The 22,158-nt window shown below is 35.4% G+C and overlaps 1 protein-coding gene across 7 annotated transcripts in view; it reads right to left on the reverse strand.

Annotated features, from left to right (window-relative positions):
- Nucleotides 1-22,158, reverse strand: part of ZNF451 (zinc finger protein 451) — a 106,102-nt gene that overhangs the window by 23,068 nt on the left and 60,876 nt on the right. For 4 of the 7 annotated variants that reach the window (XR_005010871.1, XM_036766850.1, XM_036766853.1 and 1 more), the window contains exons 5-10: nucleotides 19,883-19,994; nucleotides 14,125-14,275; nucleotides 12,320-12,446; nucleotides 8,121-8,274; nucleotides 7,002-7,146; nucleotides 1,243-2,867 (exon numbers count right to left, since the gene is read on the reverse strand). Coding sequence is in view for 6 of the 7 variants with exons in the window: in XM_036766850.1 (XP_036622745.1) it covers nucleotides 1,243-2,867; nucleotides 7,002-7,146; nucleotides 8,121-8,274; nucleotides 12,320-12,446; nucleotides 14,125-14,275; nucleotides 19,883-19,994 (2,314 nt within the window). In the remaining variant the exon portion in view is untranslated. The remainder of the gene's footprint in view (nucleotides 1-1,242; nucleotides 2,868-7,001; nucleotides 7,147-8,120; nucleotides 8,275-12,319; nucleotides 12,447-14,124; nucleotides 14,276-19,882; nucleotides 19,995-22,158) is intronic. The other 3 variants (XM_036766854.1, XM_036766856.1, XM_036766855.1) reach the window with 1 other exon arrangement.

Genomic DNA, 22,158 nt, shown 5'->3' on the forward strand with positions numbered 1-22,158 from the left:
GGTTAATATGCCAAGTCAGAATCTGATTTCATAACAATCATGTATTACTTTTTTGGCAGTGTAACAATTTTTTAACCCCATCCTCATTTTTCCGCTTTGCCTTGTCCTAGGGTCACAGGGCTTTTATTTTTACTAAAAGCCTCCAGGGCTAAAGAGTTCGTTAATGCCTTTCGTAAAGCAAACCTTGTGAACCAGTTAAGATGAGGAACGGGAGCGCAATGGAAAGATATAGTGTGCTTTGAGGTTAAAGAACTTGGGTTCAAATTTTTACTGACAATTACTACTTACTTAATCTTGGGGTTTTATCTGTAAAATGAAGGGTGTGAATGAGATGACTTCTAAGGTCTCTTCCAGTTTTAAATCTATGCTATTATCTGAAAGAAGGCACTTAAGAATGAATGGAGGGAAAATGTATATACAATAGGTGGCAGTATGTCACTAATTTTAACTTTCTGTTTTATACTCTTACAATATGGGATCCATTGGATGCTTCATCAATGGGACCAAAACATTTATGCTCCTTTCCTTGCTATCATTTTAAATCCCATCACTAAGTCATTTTTTTTAACATGCAGAAGTTTTCCCTCCACATTAAACATTATGGAAACATACCCACCAGATTACATGAAGGGTACTCGTACTTTTAAAAATGACTTCTTTATAGCCAAAAATTGAAACCAAAACAATAGCTCCTAAAAGGCCTTTCAAAAATCAACTGGCTCATTTTTGAGGGTGCTTGGATGCTGTTAAAAATGACAGCAATAACATCCAACAAAAGAAATTTTACACTGTCTAAGAACAGGGACAAAAATCCCAAACTAACTTCCTTTACTGAAGAATTTCCTGTGCCATATGAGAACCATGCCAATGTTGGGAAGAAGAAAATGCTCTATGATAATACTCACTCTCTTTTAAAAAACCAATATGTACAATTCTAAGTCCCTTAAGTTTGGACTTTGGCTAAGAAAAACAAGTAAATGGGAGATAACAAAGGAAGCCCAGTTACTATAACCTGGTTGGATCTATTAACTGAAAGCTTTAATTTTTTTCGTCACATTTCTGGTTTAAAACAGATGAGCTATGGTTTAGCTTTCATTACAGATCTTATTATAATTCAGTTAAGCCACTTATTATATACTGTCTTAGTGGAGACACGCTGATTATTGCTGGATCTATACGTTAAGTTTCTACACAACTGTATGAGATTTGCATAGACATTAAATCATAATTTTAAGGTCATACCTATCTTTTGACAGCCTATGTCATTCTTAGCTCCTGAATCCATGTTTAGTAGTCTATTTGAAGGAGATTCTGAAATTTTTGGGTGGCTTATGGGATGTTTCAGTTTTCTGTCTACACGTGCACCACTGGCAGTAAACTTGAATGGGCTTAATTTTTCTGGTCCAAAGTGAGCTATGTTGGGTTTTTGTAAGAAGCAATGTTTTGTGTGAAAATGTTGCTGAGCACTCTCAGCATCGTGAAAGTTTTTGCTGCAGACGGCGCACTTCACAAAGTACTGCTCTTCTTTATGATCGCTCTCTCCCTTGTGACGTTTAAGAACATGGGCATTCATGTCTGCTACATTCTGGGCTGTGGCCGAACACCAACCGCAACGAAACCACAGATTACCTTTGTCAAGCAAGATCTGTAGACATCTACTGTGATCATCCTTCCTGTTAGTTTTGCAGATGTAACTCTCCCGGCAGCCACATGTTAACAAGTTACTTTTCTCCAATACTGGGAAGTCATCCTCATTTTTAATTGAAGTTTCAGGCTTTTCTGATACAAACACATAGTCTATGCTGTGGACATCCTTATAATGACTCAAAAATGCTTCCTCCGCATCGAAAGTCAGATCACAGAGCCCACAGAAATATTTAATTTTTATGTCATTGTCATGCTGATCTTGGCAGTGTCGGTATAGTGTCTCTATCTTGTGAAAGGACTTTTTGCAATGGTCACAGCTGTACCTATGAAACTGATGACTTGTTAAACACATACAGTGATGTTTAACACTTTCCTGGGAGTCAAACATATCTTCACAAATTCGGCACTGCCATTTCCCCCGTGGAGGGCTTTTTGGAGGACTTTTTGGAGGGGACTGAAGAACAGGCATAATAGTTGAAAGACTACTCCTATTAACAGGGCTACTCATCAATGTCTTAGAAGAGGATGGCAAAGGTTCCTCTTCTCCAGCATCTTGCTCATAAAAATAAGTGTGTCCACGATGATATTCAGTCACATGAGCCATAATAGTCTCTTTTCTCCGTAATTCCTTTTTGCACGTCCGACACCAAAAAAGAAAATTATTTAAATGCGCCCCTCCATGAAACCGGCTCATGTGCAAACGCATAACACCTGCATCTTCAGATACTTTCCCACAGACTACACATTTATGGCACATTGTATTTGCTGAGAATACATGCTTTTCTGCTGCATCTTCACTTAGGAACTTTTGTTGACATTCACAAAACCAGACTGACTTATTTTGTTTTGTATGTACTACACCTTCACTATTTTGATCATCTGAGTTTTTCTTCTTCTTTGGAGTAGTGCTGCATGTCCTTGAATCTTTATTGGATAACATCCTTTTAAGTGATGAAAATTTTGAATGTTCTAGCAGGAGGCGCAGGTCAGAGGGAGGTTTGTTGCCTCCATTGACATGACAATACATCAAGATGGATTCTTCCATTGAGGCAATGACTCGGACTTTGTGTCCCGAATTCTGCTTGTGATTACTGGTACTGCTCTCATCCACAAAGAGTTCATTGCAATTTAGACAATAACCTCTTGCTTTGAATCTCTCTGCAACCTGGGAGACACTCTTCTCAGCTACTGCTACAGGACCAGCATTTCGACAATGGACTCTGAATTAGACACAAAAAATAAAACATCTTCATACACTAAATCTTTCTAAAATTCCGTAATTATGCATGAACAAATAAACACAAATACTTTTTAATAATGGTAAAAGGTACAATGACATCAAAACACCTCAAAATACTTGTGTATGGCTTATATCTTGCCCGTTTGCAATTTCCATGGAAGAGGTCAAAGAGAATGGAGGTGGCTGACACATATTAGAGAACTGTAAATAGTATCAAATAGTATATATGTAAAATATATAAATATAATATATATTGTTATATATAATATAAATAACACATAAATATGATATATAAATACTAGATATATAAAAATAGATATCCTATAGGGTATAAACTATTCCTGAAGAATAAATAGCTTAATATGTGAGTATTTTCTTGGGCAACGAGATGGCTTATTTTGAAGAATATAGGCTAGAATGATGGTCTGAATCAAGAAAAATGAAACTTAACAATGTTAAGTTTAAAGTCCAAAACTTACAGGAAAAAACCCCAAAATAAATAAGGACATGGCTGCTCAGGAGAAATGGTTAAACTGATGTATGTATGTATATTTGCATATATAGATAAATATATTTCATATTTCTACTACTTCCTTACCACTAATTTTTTATTTAACTTCTCCAATATGGATTTTACCTCTCCTGTCCCTATTGTAATGATAATGAATTATCTAATGACTTTTTCTTGATTTTCATTCCCTTTTACCATTCCCCAAGTATTTTTTCATACTATTCTGTTCTCACCCTATTTTTTTTCCCAATTAAAATCTTCACATTTTAATGAGAGGTGAACTTCCTAAGACTCTGACCAATTCTGATTCTCTGAATGTAAATAACCGAAAGGGTTCAGTCTTCAACCCTTTGAATGCTTTTTCCCTTCTTATAAATCTTATCCATTCTCTTTGCTTTAAGCTTTAATTTACCCTTATCAATATTCGCCAAATGTCCATCTGCATACTTGATTTTTCTCTGTAAGTTCCATAATAACACTCCTCCTACCATCCTCTTGTGGGATACACATTTCCACTTGGCTATCTTGCTACAAACTTCAAGCTTCGAGCCTCTTCCCCCAACTCCACACTCCCAAAATAATTTTGCGATATTTGCCAAATCTCTCTCCTTTCCTTTTCCATTCTCCCCAGAACCGTTTTATGATAGGACTTACCCTATTAAACAAGGACCACTTAGAAAACCCTGATAAAAGATCTCCCAGGTTCTAGACTCTCCCAACTTTCAATTTACCACAGTGTCATACAATCTTTCTAAAAGACTTCTTGGACAGGGAACTTTCTCAACTCATAAACCTTAAATGATTTTCCATTGTCTGCAATATATATATATAAAGTTCACATTCTTTAGGCCTGACATTTATCTTCACATTCACCTGCCCCAAATATTTCTTGCACTGTTACTTAACTTTTTACATATTTATGCTTCAGCAAATAAATATAATCAATCAAGACAAGATTGTACACAGTCACTGAAAATTTTCTAACTTGGGCATTAACCAAAAAGTAAAAAATAAACTTCCCAAAACTGAATTAAATCAGTACTTCTACTATAAAGTATGGCTCAAAGGAAAGAAATGAGAACACATTCCCAACACCTCATTTCTTCGTAGAGGTGGAAGGTATACAAATGTGGTACACTGCACACTTTCAGACTTTTTAAGCATATCAATCAGTTATGTAATTTATTCCTACTTCATTTTCCTGTCTTGCTATGGGAAAAAGTAATTAAGATTTATGGGGGAAAAAATGATGCACTGTGATTTTTATCAGTGTATAATGGACTATCTATAAATATTAGTTCATCATTCAGAACATGATAAATAATTTGCTTTCCAGCTTTGCTGATAAATAAAAAAATACCACAAAATTTCTTATTCATGAAAGCTTTGAAAAAATATATTCCTATTTCACACATCTCATTCTAATATTTGCTCAGTCAGGAGGTGATATCTACAAATTGTTAATCTTGGCTATCTCAACACAAGTACATAATAATAGGGTTGAGAGTAACTTTGGAGAGATCATTAAGTCTAATTCCAAACCCAACAACAGATAAGAATTGACCTCATATCCCTGGCAAAGCTTTGCCGAAGGTACCTCATGAATATTCCTTCCTAACAAATAATCTAATTAAGGTCATGGTTTTTAAGGCCCATTTTTCTAAGAAATAAAACAACTGTTGGTGTCACTATCCTCTGTACAATATAATAATAAATCACATTAAATAACCCATCACATGCTTTAAGAACTCAAGTTTCAATACAGTTTTCTTTTCTTCAGGTAGAATAATCTACATTCTTTTAATCTTTCTTCAAAGGTTTTACTTTCCAATCTTTAATTATTACTATGGCTGGTCTAGCCAAATATCCTGTTTCTGAAATAAGACCAGAATGGAGACTCTGCTGAAACCTAAACGATTCCTTCCTTCCTTCCCCCTTCTCTCTCTCCTTCTCTCCCCCTTCCATGTTTTACTTCCCCCCTCCCTCCCGCAAAGGCTTTTTGTTCTTTCAGGAGGACCGGAGTTCAAATCCCACCTCAGACACTTGACATACTTACTTGCTGTGTGACCCTGGCCAAGTCACTTAACCCCAATTGCCCTGCCTATCCCCTTCAAGAAAAAAATAAGAAATGCATGGTGTTTTCAGTAGATGTATGCTCTAACGCTTCCTTCTCTAAGTATACTGAACTCTTTTAGGCAGACTTTTATTTATAATCTTGGAAAGAAAAACTTTCTTAAAAAGGGATATTATTATATAACTGCTAACAAATTGTTTACTGTCTCAGGAAAGGGAAAGGGGGGGAGGAAGAGAGAAAATCTGAAACTGAAAATTTTACATAAAAAACAAATGTTAAAAATTGTCTTTACATGTAATTGCAAAAAATAAAATACTACATAAAAAAGGAAAGAACTGATAAATGTATAGAACGATTTTACATATATATATATATATGTGTGTGTGTGTGTATGCACACACACAATATTTGTGTCTAATGGTAGCCATCTTTAGGGTGGGGGAAGAAATGAAAAGAAATTTATATGATAATTTTATTATATATTTTAAAGGAATGGCAAGTTGTATATAAAAGATTTGCAGCTTCATGTGCAATCTTTTTTATTATATTAAGTTATAGAAATGGAAATTTTTTAAAAAGGGGATGTTATTTAGCTTCATATGATACGAAATGGAGACACAGAAAGATGATCAATCCCTCACCCATTTCAAAAACTTCCTCTGGAATTGATGCTGTCTGAATACAAACTGAAGCCTACTCTTTTTTTACTTTCTTTTTCTTTTTGGTCTATTTTTTCATGTACAACATGACTATTATGGATGTTTTCCATGATTACACATATATAACCTATATTGAACTGCTTGCCTTCTCAATGAGGGGGTGGGAGTGGGGAGGGAAGGGAGATTTTTTTACATGTAATTGAGGAAAAAATAAGAATAAGATTCCTCTGATACTTTAGTTCACAGTAATGTTGCCTGTTCTACTTACTAATGTCATTATATAGTTGTTTCATTTTCTACATGTATATGTTTTTAAAGGTCCTGGAAGAGAACAACTGGTCTTACACTTCTTCCTATCTCCCATGACATCTAGCAAAAAGTGATAAAAACATAACAACCTAGCATTTATTAAAAATATTCTTACATTTTATCTTCACGACTACCCTTGAAGACAGTGTCTTCATTTTAACAGAGGAAACTTAGGTAGCAGAGGTTAAGTGACTTTCCCAGAGTCACACAGCTAGTAAAGCGTGAAGCTGAATTTAAACTCAGGTATTCTTAGAGCCCAGATTCAAAGTATTTTTATCCTCTGGACGCTACCCTAGAGTGCTTCTAAGTAAAACTAGTAACTTAATAGTTCAATTGCTTTAGAGTACTTTAAATATGTAAGACATATTAAAAGACATGAAATTTAAGAATTAAACTAGCTCCTTTATACAGGCAAAAACTTAAAAATATTCAGTTTCACCATTCTTCTCCCAACTTGCCAGGTTATTCTACTTATAATGTGTCTATTCAGAAGCACATCTTCATTAGCATTGGCAGTTAAAACCATAATTGAAACTTTTCTATTACTTGAGTCATACTTACCTGAAATGGGCCGTGAGATCCATGTGAGAACGTAATGTTTTGTGGCAGGCCATGCATTTCACTTGAAAGGGGACTTCTTTACAGAGAGATATCAAAAGTTTCTTTGCAAAAGATGGAAATGGTATAGGACATATTTCCTTGTCATCTGGGGGAAAACAGGCAAAATAAATTAAAAATATTCCTCAAATCCTCAACCCATATAAAACATAAACTAATGATATTTTAAGGAAGTCACTTTTCAGCTTATATAGGAAGAGACATTCTTACAGGAATGTGAGGCACTTCACTAGAAGTAAACCTAATTAGGTTCAAGTATTACAGATACAAAAATAGAGACCAAGTAGTTTCCTTTGACTCCCAAGAGTAAATTTATTTTATTCGCTGAAAACTGAAATTTTCCTCTAACTTTCAGAATTCTCAAAATGTTGCAGTGTTAAAAGCAGTCTATAATTCTCTTCTGAACTGGAGGTTATCTAAGAAGATTCATGAAACACAAATAAATTGGTCTTGTGAGAAAATTTTAAAAGAAGATCAATAATAGTTGAGTATCAAACCTCAGACACTATAAAGAGCTCATGTGACAAATGGGTGTAAGTCAAAACACGTGAGTCTCAAGTTCATCATTAGTAAAATGGGGATAAAAATACTTCTTACACATAGTGGAAAAATATACCTGGCCACACGGATTCTGCCCTAGAGGGCTAAGTCTGGCTCTCACCCAAACAAGAAAAAATATGTTTTTGTACAGTATATAATAGTTACATGCATATACACTGGAATAAAGTAACAAAGCTACTTTAACTGCGTTGACCTTAGAAGCACTAATTCGTTTCCCTTTCTGAGGCTCAATTTCCTCATTTATAAAATGAGGGTGGGGGAGGGGGGTAGGGGATGGGGGTAGGTGGGGGGGAACAAGGGAGTTTGGACTAGTTTATATCTAAAATCCCTTCTAGCTCTAACATTTTATGAGTTTGTTTTAGTAATCTTTACAACTTCCCTGATCCTGCTCACCTCCCCCAACCTGCCCCCACAGGGCTATTGTACATACTAGACCCTCAAAAGAAGCTTGCTGAACTAAATTAAATATTGGGAAAAAATATAAAAACAATATAAACATACCACCCAGTTTAAAACTCTGAAGGAAATGATTTTTTCCAGACATATGCCGCAAACATTCATCCTTGTTGCTAAAAAGGAGGAAGCAATTTGGACATGCAAAGCACTGAATAAGCTGGGGAAGAAGACTGGTTTTATGTCCATCAGCTGCAGCTGCCTAAAATAAGACAAAATAGTTTATAGATATGCAACCAATTGTCAAGTTCAAGGATTTAATAGTTAAAAGACAACTGCATAAAATTATTTTAGTTAGCTTTCTGCAAGTTTTATGACATAAGCAATTTATAAGTACACACATATATCAGACAAATACATCTTCATTTATATAACCTGATTTAATCTGAAACAAGAAACTAAAATTTAGCAATGTATTACCACACTGTATTTATGTTAACATTGTAGCAGAATTTTCAATAGTTACTCCTACTAGTCAATTTAATTCTAGACACATTAATGCCACTGTGCAGTTTTATCAATTGCTTAACATTTTCAACACTGAAGTGAATATTAACATATATAACAATTACAACAGTCCTTTTTTCCCACAAAGCAATTTTGTATTTTAAAGATTCCTTAAAGTAAATATCTCATAGAATTAAGGCATCTGACAAGTGTTACTATATTCATCAATGTGTGATTTTAGTCTCTTCCCTAGCTTTGGGCCTCAGTTTTCTCACTTGTAAAAAGAACAGGGGTTGGAGTAGCTCTCCAAAATCTTTTCCAGCTCTAGATCTGTGTTCTATATGAGTACTTAGGCATGAGATGACAGCTTGTATTAAAAAACAAAACAAAAAAAACCAAACCAACAACCCAGAAAACACCACAGAAATGGGAAATGAAATGTACTGAACAAGGAACAGCAAAAGTTTGGCTGGAACAGAATTTTTCGAGGGAGAGTAACGTGAAATAAATAATCGCAGAAAAGTTAAGCTTAGATCCAGGTTGTAGACGGCACTAGAAAAGCCAGAGTAATTGGCATGTTATCCTTTATGCAATAGTCACTGCAACTTCTGGAGAATGACATGGTTCAATACACACTTTTAAGATTAGTGAGTCAGTACAGTAGTCTTACTTGGAGAAAAAGGCTGGACACAGGAAAATCAATCAGGATCCTGACCCTACATTCTAAGTATACACTCTGCTGTCATAGTTATGTTCACATACTGTTTTTTTAGTAAACCGAAATATGTTTAAACGTTTAAGGGAAGTTATTCATTAAAAATTTTTTCCCATTGACACTCAGGAAAATTCAGACCTAAAGCTACATCTATTTGTAGTTGCTTTAATGGCCAGAAGAGGTCACTAGAGGGTTTTCTGAAAGTTCACTTTTCCCAACTATAAAATCAATTTTGCATCTGATGGTCTCTTCTGTTTCAACAATCCAGCTAGCAGCTTCTGTGGGGGTGTAAGATCCCCCCACAGCCAGCACCCAGAAAGCTGCCAACAGCACAGGTTCTTTTGATCTGCTTAACTAAGGAAAACAAGGTGAAGGGGTTGGCAAGCTTACTTTAATTCAGCACACAAATATCATTCACTTAGTTCAGGGGGAAAAACCAGCACACTGAACTTCAGGACAAAGTACAAACAAATTACGAACATCAACAGACAGACCTTGTCTGATTCAAATCCCAATACACAGTTACCAGGGTTCAACAGTCTCAGCATCCGGGTTTACAAGCTGGAGGGCTCCTTAGCTACAGCTGCCCAGAGTCTCCTCATCAACACCATCTCCAGAGCCCCGCACAAATGGCTCTGTCCTCCCTTCTTATAGGGCTTCAGACATCATCAAACGTCATCTGAATGACCACAGCTTAGGCTCTGGTGATTGGTTCTTGAGTTGGCCCCTCCCCTTAGGACCCAGGGAAGTTCACATCCACATAGATTAGGTTAACACCTAGTAGGGCATGGCTCTGGAGTTAGCACCTCCCCTTAGCCAGCCCCACCTTGGCCCCCTCACCAATCCACACCCACATAGGTTCCACACCTAATAGGGGTTTGGGCCTGGGGCTTAGCACCAAGTAAGACTCAATGAAATACACTGGATTACTCAAAGCAAACAAGAGCCAAACTCTTCAAGGGCACCAAGTGCTAAGGAACCCATTTTGCTTACCAACACATCTTCTCAGCCTCAAAGAAAGTGAACTCATTCCAAACACTGATAAGATAGGTATCCTTATACAGCGTAGGAGTTTAAGCTCACTTGGGCAGCTTCTTTCAGTTACCAATGCCTACTTACCTTATTTGCTGCCTTTCAATTGTGTTTAAGACAATAAGGATCATTTAATTAACTCAAGATGAGAAGCACTAAGAATATTCTATTGTTGCCATTGCTTTAGGATGTCTTTGGCAAGACATCATCTTGCTCTCCAGAATTACTGCTGCTTCTGTTTCCTGATTTTGGAGATTTCAAGAAATGTTAAGTGCATACTCTACACAAGGTGCCATGCTAAGTTCCTCCTTCCAAGGAATTTATTATAATCTAGTAAGAGGCAGATCTAAGATATATACATACGATTGATGAGGTCAGAATACGGGGCAGCTAGAAAAAGACAGAAAAGTGCTCTAGGAAAATTTAAGATGGGAGCTTACTTTTTGAGGCGTGGTTAAAGAAGAACTTTATTGAGAAATGGTAGCACACTATCTAAGCTCTGAAGAAGAGCGCCTTCATAGGACAAGGACAGAGAGGTTTACACATTTATAAAGTAAAATCAATGAAAGGATAGCTGTTTCTGTAATGTTAGGGCTTTACAGAAGAAATGTACTTCCTAAATCTTTTTAAAGTAGTTATCCCAAAATAATTTTAAAAGTATTAAAGCACTAATTTGATTGATTTTATAGTTTAGTCAGTTGGGGTTCCCCCCCAACAAGTTATCTTCTCATGCCTAAATACTCATAATAGAACACAGATCCAGAGCTGGAAAGAATTCTGGAGAACTACTCCAACCGTCCTCATTTTACAAGTGAGAAAACTCAGGCCCAGAGCTAAGGAAAGAGACTAAGCAAGTTAAAAAAAGCTTTTAAAGGTACAGTGAGAAGAGAAGGGGCATGTGAGGTGTCATGAGAAACAAAGCTTCTCTGTGCAACGGAGACCGAAACATTCAAGGAAAAGTGTAAATAGAGTTGCTATGGCACTGTTTCCCTGTGATAGTTATTTTCAGGAAACCAGTTATGTTTGAATACCTATACTTTTGTATTCCCCGGTCAGATATGCCCTTGGTACCCACCGTGTCTTCTAGTGCTCACAAGAATAATTCAATAGAACTAAGTATGGTCAATCTTGTCCATGAAGATTATGAGAAGTTTACATAACATGTACTCAACTAAATTCTAAATTCCCTTGCTCTGCTGGCCCTCGTGTTGCTATCTATCTGATGAGACAAAGGCACAAAACTTTGTATTTGCCTTAAGGTTCTGAAGTGGCTAATAAAAACTATACAGTTGGTCCCCTTTCCCTGAAAAGGAAACCTCCAACCACAATATTCTGAACCTACATCAACAATCCATCAGTTACTATTCACTATCACTTTCTAAAATTAGTTATGTATATCAAGTGTTGGGTAGAAATAAAAACCCTATCTACCATGATGTGATGAATTATATAATTTTCTATCATTTCAAAGCTCAGTTTCAAGTATGGTAAAAACACCACAATCTTGCTCATTGTTACACAGATTTCACTAGTCAAATCATATCCCAATGCCACATAAATAAAATACAATATTGCCTTTTTTTTTAGACCAGCCTAAATAAAAGGTACAGAACATTCTTTCATGGCCCATGAGATTGCAAAGGATGTATGACAGTGGGTAGAGAACATTGGATTTGTTGTGAAATGAATCCAAGACCCCAGAGTCAGGAGGCCTGAGTCCTTGGTCCCATTTCTGCTGGCAATCTCACTTTCAACTAAGGAAATGTGCTTAATGCTCCCCTGCCACCCCCACCCCTGCCTTCAGTTTCTTCACCCGCAGATCTGTGATATAAGGGGACTGGAACAGATCATTATTTTATGACTATGATAATGCTCTACAACTATTGTTCCTGTTCATTACTATTCTAACCATCCATAAAAGTTCACATTTTTGATGCCCAAGGCTTTAGATTTTAGAAATGAAAAATTAAGAATTATGAGGAAAGATACTCAACTCCATATATTTCAGACAAAACAGAATACATGCCCTTCCTTACCTTATAAGGGTTCTTACCTTAGCAAAAAGGTGATCGCTATATTGCTGTTGGGTAGCAAATTTTTTATAACATATTACACATGCAAAGGAATTGGTGAGAGGTCCATGCAGTGTAATTGTTGGATCACATGGAGAATGATCAAACCTGCAAGGTAGCAGAGATTGGTATAAAAGTTTAAGTTTCACACTCAATCATTCAAGAAGGATTTATTAAATACCTACTATGCTATATGCCTGTGCTAAGGATAGCTATAATCACAAAATGAAAGTATTTGCCCTCAAGATTACCTTTTAAGCATGGAGGGGAAGAGAAGCAACATTTCAAAGTCAACATAAACATACACAAAGTAAAAACAGTTTAACTTTGAAATTTCACAGGAGACATACTAAAATGTGACTGGGGTGATCTCAGGAAAGCTTTTTCATAGGTTGTGATATGAGATGTTCCCCAAACTAAGCTGTCTATAATCTATAGCAATAAAGGGAATTTTGTAAAAGCTATCTGCCACTATAAAATTACTTTCTTACTGAATATCATTTAAACTAGAGGCCCAGTATCAAATTAACAATTCAAAGCAGTTCACTAGCCTTCCCATTTTTTTTTCCAGATGAGGGAAGGGGCAAGGCAATTGGGGTTAAGTGACTTGCCCAAGGTCACACAGCTAGTTCTGGGGCTGGATCTGAACTCAGGCCCTCCTGACTTCAGGGTCAGTGCTCTATTTACTGTACCACCTAGCTGCCCCAGCCTTCCCATTCTTTACCAAGATCCAAGGGAAGTAGCATCTAAGGGCTGTTGTGACTTAGCTTTTATACAGAATCTGGAGGTCCAATATGTAGAATTTCATTCCTATAAAACAGATGATGAATACAACTACTTTGTATATACTGACTAAAGACACAAAAGTATACAAAATTCCTTAATTCTCTCCAGATTTCCCTGAGTTTGTTTATACCAGAATAGTCCCTCAGTCTACAGTGAAGCACTAGGATCTGGTACATAATGGTCCTGGACTCATCTTTTTCTGGTTTCCTCCTTCAGAGCAAACTCTAGACCTGGAACCCCTACCCTGATAGTAAGGGATCTCGGTTCTGTCATTACTAAGAACAGGTCTGTATTGTTACACCTTTTTTGAGTTTGAGAGAAATCAAGAGAGAGAGGGAAGGAGAGGCTCTACATAAATTTACTTTGCCACTGTCTAGGGGTACAACACACTATTAAGGGCCTATCTAACCTAACCAATGTCTAACAAGGCGGCTACTTAGGTCTTGTGTTTTGGTAGCAAATAACAATGGCTCTTACAATGATCACATTTTTTGGCAGTGGTGTGGTTAGAAAGTCTTACAGGCTTGTCTACAACCCCCTGATTTAAGTCCCTCTACACCTCAGTCATCTCACGTTGAAATCACTGAGAAAACTAGGCTTGAAATATGGAGAGTTCTATAGCTTTCCTTTCAGGAATTTTTTATTGAGTATCAAAGGCTATATCCTTTAATTTGGTTCTCAATAGAAAAAGGATAAAAACCCAAGACAGCTTTTTAAGACTAATTTTAAAACTCTTTAAATCATCCTTGAGTTAAATATGAAGAGTTTGGGTTAAGTTTTCAAAATATCATTGTAAAAAAAAAATCTATGAATTTATCAATTATCTAAATATTTGAAAATAAAGATGTACTATTTTAAAGCCACAACACAAGCACATAAAATTAAATATTTGACTACCTCAAATATATATTAGAAAAGAATTAATATTGCAACAACGAAAACTCGATGTAACACAATTATTTGTATATTTATTCTAAATCCTGAGAAATGTCACACTGACCTTTTCAAATGACCTAAGAGAAGGTGTCCGTTGTCAAACTCTTTGTTACAATACATTATGGGGCATGAAAGAGGTTTGTTGGACATTGGCATCTGGCCTGCTCTTCGAATTGGACCTCTTCTTCCAGAATTAATTGTGCCTGTTTTGAGTCCTGCAATGGAAAGGCAAAGTACAGATGCCTGTCATCAGTGACAGCAATTACTGAATTTACAAGAAAACAGTCATTAAATATTTCCATATTGTGCACAAAACTTTACAAATAAAATAAAAACTGCTAAAAAAAATTTTTCACCCAGCAACAGACAGCAGATAATCCCTTATTTAAAGAAAGGAAACAGTTTTAATAGTTTCAAAAGTACCCTGATATTTTATACTTAAAATTTTTGTCTGAGATCTTCTGCAGAGTTGTAATTTTAATAAAAGGCCTCAATCTTCCATTCAACATTTAAAAATCCAAAATAAAAAATGTTAGGGTTTTCAAAAATGCTTACAATTCCAATGAAACCCCTTATTAAAGTATAGAGGATAAGCACAAACACACACACAATAGATCTTTAGTCTCTATGATAACTTTTAAAAGAGAAAAACTGTTAGTAAAGGGTTTTTTGTCTTTCCTACTGCTTTCCTCTTAACAAATTAGGCATTTAGCAAGTTTTTAAGATTCAGCTCTTTTAGAAGGCCTAGGTTTCCAGGAAAAAATAAATCTTCAGAGCACAACTATCCAAAAACCTTTACAACAATACAGACAATCCAAGCCAAACAAGAAAAGCTACTCTTCCAGAGAATCATGCCAACCCTGCTTGTCAAACAAACTGTATCTCATAACTATCAAATTAAATTCCAGAGAAGATCAGTAGTCTTCCACTATTTTATATACCAAAACTTGCATTATCAGCACGGTACCAGTTGGAAAAAGCACTAGCTCTGGCCTAAGGGTCAAGGGGATCCAGGTTCAAAAGTAGCCTCAGATAATATATATCACCTGTGTGACATCAGACAAATTACATACCCTCCAAGTCTAAAATTTTAAGGTTTCCTCATCTGGAAAACGAAAGGGGTTGGACTAGATGGTCTCTGGTATCCTTTCCAGTTCTAAATCTATCATCACAGGGCTAAGCTTCATGAAAGCCAAATTGGAGAAAAGTTCTATTTTCCTATTTCTCTTCTTAATTAGTTCCTTTACCTTTCTTTTCCTACCCATTCTTTCAACCAATCTTCTCCTCGAGCCCATACCTCTCTCCAAGAGTATAAGAATATAATACAAAATTTCTGCTCATAATTGTGCCAACTTCTAACATATTAAATGTCATTAAAATCCAGATATGCTTCCAGATATCACAGAACATACAGAATTGTGAAACTGAAATGTTTGAATTAAAGAGCTATATGTACATAGCCTATCACTATGTATCAAATAATAAAAATGGCTTTATGAGATCACTAAACACTATCTTTATTTTTGTGTTCTTCAAAACTTATCAATTAAAAGACAACTGGGTGGCACAGTGGACAGAACTGGACCTGGAGTCTGGAAAGACCCGAGTTCAAATATGGCTTCAGATACTACTACTGGAGCAACTTTGAGCTTAGGGAAGTTCACTTTTTAAGTTACTGCTTTTCCCTGGACCGGATCCCCATAGGTTGAAACTTAATGGCCTCTAAAATCCTATTCCAGTTCTAAATCTTTGGATCTATGTGAAAGTAACTTGACGAGCTTCTAATATTTTATAGATAAGAACAGTATTCCCTCCTAGAAACTTAGATCACAAGTAACAAATCTTATAGACTGTTAGAGCTAGAAGGGATCAATGAAATTTTCTAAATCAACTCCCCCTATTGATAATTGTGGTATAGAATGAGATGAAATTATTTGCCTAAATTCATATATGTCAGCAAATAGCATTAAGCAGAATCTCAATCCAGGTCATCTTCGGATTCTAGATACACTACCTCTCTTCCAATAAGCTTGCAATGTCACCTCCTGTTCTCATAATTTGGGCCAAGTTTCTTTGTTTCACTTATACAGTGCTCATGGGGTCCTAGAGAGATGAAAATGACCTTTGTTTTACAGAAGAGGAAACTAAGGCCCAGAGAAGTTAAGTGACTTAAACACTGTCATATAGCATCTAGCCAGGTCTTCCTCTTGAACTTTGACTGTTACTGCACTGTCCTCCAGGCAAATAATAAGTATCATGAGTTTTTAGCTAGAACTACACTTACTAAACTTGGATATCCACAAAGTAGAAATGGTAGTGTGCAATTCAATAATTTATTAAGCACCTACCACGTACAGAGTACAAAGCAAAAATGAAAAAGGCCCTACCTTCAGAAAGCTTACACTGTTAATTTCTTCCCACTGATTTTTAAGACAGAGAAAATACAGTAAATACAAGACACTAAAATGAGCTCTAAAAAGTTTATTTTGTTAATGTCATTGTTCATTTCATCTCTATGATTTTAATTTTTGAGACAACTAAACTATGACAAGAATAAGCTCCCCCTTTCTACATTGCCTTTCCAACCAAATAAATACCAGTGAAATTCTGAAATATGACCATATATGATATTAACTAAAATAAATACAAAGTAGAGATAGTGTGCAATTCAAGTCACTTATTAAAAAGCATCTATTATATATGCAAGCACAAAGTCAAAAATGATATCTGCCCTTTAGGATGCTTAAGTTTTATAATTTTTCCACTGATATTTTTAACATTGGAAATAAATTACTTGACACTAAATGAGCTCTGAAAAGCTTACTTTGTTAACATGTTCATCAGTTTATCTTAGGTTTTTTAATTTTTCTCTTAAGTACACATAATAGGCTCAAGATTATGACATAACATTCATTATTGCTCAGTCATGTAATGCTGATTATGTTTCCCATGAGGAGACTCTACCAGTAGTAACACCTTTGTAGATGAAATTGCAGGAAAATAACCGGGGAAAAGTCAACCAAAAAGATGATCACTCCCCACGAAACAATAACAAATGACACGCAGTTCAGCACCACAACCCCTCTCTTCACAACTCAGAGGTTTAATTCAAGGTATATGAGTCCAATGGAAGTAAGAGTGCTGTAATTTAAAACCTATAAGGGGAATTATGGTGACCTATTAATGATATTCTCCCATAAAGAGGCCATAAGACTAGCATAAGCATTACTCATAATAGCTACAGACTTTTAAAAAAAGAAAATCTTTTAGCTACTGAGAAGTGGGATTTTTCTCAATTAAAATAGGTCATTTAACTCTAGCCACTCAAAGAACAGTTTCAACTATATAAACTTGGTCCCTTCTTTCGTATAACATCATCATGCAAATGGCAAATAAAAAATATAGGGTAGTGTGCAGCTCATTATGTATAATATGTAGCAATAGCCCCCAAAACCCATTTTCACAATGCAGATAAGGACTGAGAAACATGTTTGATGTGAAGATGATGGACTGGAAATTAAAAAAAGAAAAAAAAAAAGGCAAAGTACTAACCTTAACCCCCAGGCTCATGCTTCTCAGTACCCGATCAGCCATCAATGAGCTAGGTACAACCTGATCCTATATAAAGCACCAGGTCTTGCATGCATCATAAAGCATGGCTAAATGACACATTTGCTCCCACTTGTCTGCTCAATGAAGGATATATTATAGTCAGGTGTAACTTAATCATGCCAATGCATTAATAAAGTTGTAAAAATCTAGATGCAAAGAACACTTACTTACTGTATGTACCATTATAACCTAAGACATCAAAATAAGCACCAAGAATTGGGTGCATGCCTAGATATTAGGTTTTTGAATGAAGTTAGATTTAAGAAGCCATAATGCATAACTCCACAACATCTAATACTGTTCAAAATATTAAATCTTTAGAGCCTGTCACGGATGATGATTGCTCTGAAAATAATCTTACTTTTGAATTCAAGTATCCGACATCTTGTGCAATAGTATATCCGAATTCTCTTTCAAATAAATGAAAATACAAGGAGTCAACAATGCATCATCCTGAATGCCACCAGTAAAGCTAAGCAGTAACTCTGAGTAGCATTCCAGCTGTCAGCAAGTTGTCTCCCCTGCACAAAGTCGCCTTTACAAACACAATGTATTCTACTTATTAGAATAATTTTGGCCTGGGGTGATCTGATTTTTTGAAAAAGACATTTGTGAAAAGCTAGGCTTCTTCCTTATTACCATTTCCCTAATTCTAAACTTTAGATCTACAGCAGATACAACCTCAAAGTTCAATGAAAAAAGGCACTGTATAAAGAAACGGTTGATAATTGCTCGCAATCACCTTGTTGAATTATTTAACCCACACATGTAACTTATGACTTCCTGGTACCTGGGGATCTTGAGCTCCTTGCCCAACTTAGTTGAAATAAGTACTCCATGTTAAAAAAAAAAAGTGTGCTCCACATGTCAGACCTTTGAAAATTACCCAAGGTATCTGGGCCAGCCTCTGTTTTTATCAACTATCCGTAGTAACCACTTAGGGGATGACTCTATGGAACAGTGTTGCTTTATCCCAAAATTAAAAGATGTTACTTAAGCTGGTCCCTTTGTAGATAGTTATTTACATACAACATTTCCAGAAGAAGTTAACTATAAAGATACACAACAAAATCTGGATGCAAACACTAATTATCTCAATGATGGCATATAAAAGACATTTCTGTTTGTATTTCAAAAAACTTCAAAATTTGGCTCCAAACCTACCCCCTCTCCAGATTTATTAGGCATTATTCTCCTGCATAAACTCACCTATCTCTGGTTCAATTTAGCTGGCTTTGCTGTTTCACATAGATGATATTCTACCTTGCGTCTCCATGTCTTTGCACAGGCTGCCTGTCACCTATGTCTGGAATGTACATCCTAAACAGCATTTCTCAGAATCACTTTAAAGCTTTCGGTCTCTAGCCAAAATTACCTAGTATTTACTTTATATGTACTTAAAACATACACATATACATACATATATATACATATGTGTGTGTGTGTGTGTGTATGGGGGGAAGGATCTCAGTACCATCGAATGAATTAAAAAAATAAGAAAATCACAATTATGAGACATACATTGAAAATATACAGTTTTGTCTTTTTCAGGTGGTGCTAACAAGTAGCTTTATTAAGTATTAAACATCTAGGTAAAATGACTATGTCAATAAATTATTCTGTGTACATACTGTGGACAAAGTACTATCAGCAATCTTTCTATATGAACCACTGATAGGGTCAGTACTTTAATGACTAAAGAAACCATTACTAAGGGATAGAAGACTTATTTCTCCAAAACCACATTATTTTACCTCATGACGGATATCAAGTCAAACTTGAATTAGGATTATAAAATGTGAGCATTCAAAGGACAACGCATATAGCATCTAGCATTTCCCTCCCAACTACTAAAACTCTTCCTAAGGTATTATACCAGCAACTTTTTAATATGAAATTTATCTTCCAGATAGAGTTTAACAATATGACACAGACATTTTGATAGCTTTATGATAGTGCAACAAATATGTGGGACACATTTGAGATTCACAAATATGAACTATATACAAGTAGTCTGTACTTCAAAGGGGATTTTACAAATGGGAAAAAAAATGCTGTTTGTGTGTGTGTGAAGCCATTATGAGGTTTTACTTAAACTGGCTTTCAGTGCCATATATGATTAACAAGAGCACAAACATACTAGTTTACCAAAAATAAGTATGGTTCACAAAACCTTAATAGTCCTTGCTTTTCTCATTCTGAAAAAGTACCTGGCATTTTAAGCCATTGGTCCACACACAATCTTGCTGCTTCTGTGTCACTACGGCCTCGAATAAACTCCAGTTCCTGTAATCCATGAGCATGCTGAAAATCTATTTTTTCCTAAAGATTTAAAAAAAAAATCAGATCAATGAATGATTATTATGCCCTAGGTGCACAAGAAAGAATGCTATATATCATTCCTAAAAACCAATGATTTCTTTATCAGTCATTGTTACTACTATGCTAAGCACTTTCGAGACAATTTTTAATAGGTAAATCTTTGATCTCAAATGTTCCTTTCTTAAAAGAGTTATATTAAAGTCATGGTCAGTCATAAACAGTGATCAGCAAATTAAGGGGAAAAAACCTAACTTAGGGTGCTGGATGGGTATTGGTTGATTGAATAACTGATCTTCTAATTGGTGGGGTTTAAAAGAGTCTGGAGAAAAAAGATATACTTCTAAGTAGGATCTTTTTCAGAAGGCCTGCTGAAAATTGTCAATAATTATGAACTTTAATATCAGACCAATTTCTATTTTTTTTAAAAATACATTTTAAAGTCAGGATAAAATACACATGTTGGCATGTCTCTGTCTCCATAATATTCAGTCAAAAAGAATGGAAGCATTTTTTAAGTCCAGACACTCCAAGTAAGCTACAGCTAAAAGATATTTTCTAAAGTGAAAAGTACAATCATAGGTCACATTGTCTTATAACAATAAATCCATAATGAAAAGCCTATTAAGTCATATATGATAGTCTAGTATCAAACAAAATAAAATAGTACAAAATCTCAGACTCATACATGGACATTCCTTGAAATGCCTTATAATGGAATTTGATCTCTGTTGACTCAATCTAAGTTGCCATTTTTGCGTTATCAAGGAATCTCTTCCATTAATAATAGACTGACAGTGTATTACTTGCAAGTTGAGGATTCCATCTGCTGGAATGTCAATGAACAAAGCTGGTCAAATTCATGATGTTCTCCCATCATAACTCGATCTTCATTAAGATGATTTATCCACTCTGAATGTTAATTTTTTCATTAAAAACTCCCCATGAGAAAGAGGAAACTTCATTTTGAAGTTAACCAAGTTAAGTGAACTTGGAATAATTCAGAAGATTTTCCCCAGGTTATCTTATTACTGCCATTACACATGGACATGCTAAAATTCTTGATGTTCCACTGCTCTTTCACTGTCCATTTGCTTTTGTTTTTGGTGGTCTGGTACATCTGAGATAGAAATGGTCCATAACAGAAGTCAAGGTCTGGAGGAAAAATGATGGTTGGCGATAGAGAACAAATAGACTGAGGCATCTCTGTAGAATTTAGTGAGATCTGATCTAGTAAAAAAACATCTTTTTTTAATAGTTTGACTAATAAAGGCTTCCTGAACAGAAAACTAAAGTGAACTCCTGATTTCAGATCCAATGTATGATCCTCTCCATGGGTGGAGGCTGAAACTACCCTTGGGCAAACCCTAGTTGTCATAGCGACAGTAAGATTCTCAACGACATCACAACAGCCTCATTATCCATGTGGGCATTGACTTTACTTGGGAAAAGAAGCCAGTATTAGTCAGGAAATGTAGGGGGAAAGAAGACAGCTCAAAAACTCTTCCTCCCAAATAAGATTTCTTTCATGACTATGGCAAAGGCCTACTTAAAATCTAGTTTTGGAATAGCATCAATCTAAAAACTGATGCAACACCCCTTTTCTAATTTAAGGAAATGAGGATATTTTGCTAGATTTATACTGCACTCTAGTTTTAATTATACACTAAGGTTAAGTTTCAATAACTTTTCTCCAGAAATTTTTGACAGAAAAAATAATGATTTACATTAGACTAAAGTGATAACCATATAAAATAAGAATATGAAAAAAAATAGAAATGAGAAGTTTCAGTGTAAGATCTAATTAGCCAAAGAATATAAAATATTACAGAATATGTACCATTAAAAAGTGACAGTACCCAGTTTATTATTTTAAATAAAATAACTTCATTTGGGGATTTACAAAGTTCACTAAGAGACATGCCCACAAATATTTCCTAGCTTTTAAGTTGGGCTCAAATTTGTTACAGTGTTTCTCCTACACATTTGTGCATAGCATCTTCTTCCTGATGATGGAGCTGCTTCTAAAAGAGAAGTTTATCAAGCTTCTAGAATTCTTTGAACTTTGGCATGAAAAGACAACATCTAAGAAGTTTAATGCTATGTAGACTCCAATATACTCTTCCATCCAGTTTAATCTGCTTCTAGTCACTGGAAGTATCCCTTT

Source organism: Trichosurus vulpecula, chromosome 7, assembly GCF_011100635.1.
Source record: "Trichosurus vulpecula isolate mTriVul1 chromosome 7, mTriVul1.pri, whole genome shotgun sequence".
NCBI lineage: Eukaryota > Metazoa > Chordata > Mammalia > Diprotodontia > Phalangeridae > Trichosurus > Trichosurus vulpecula.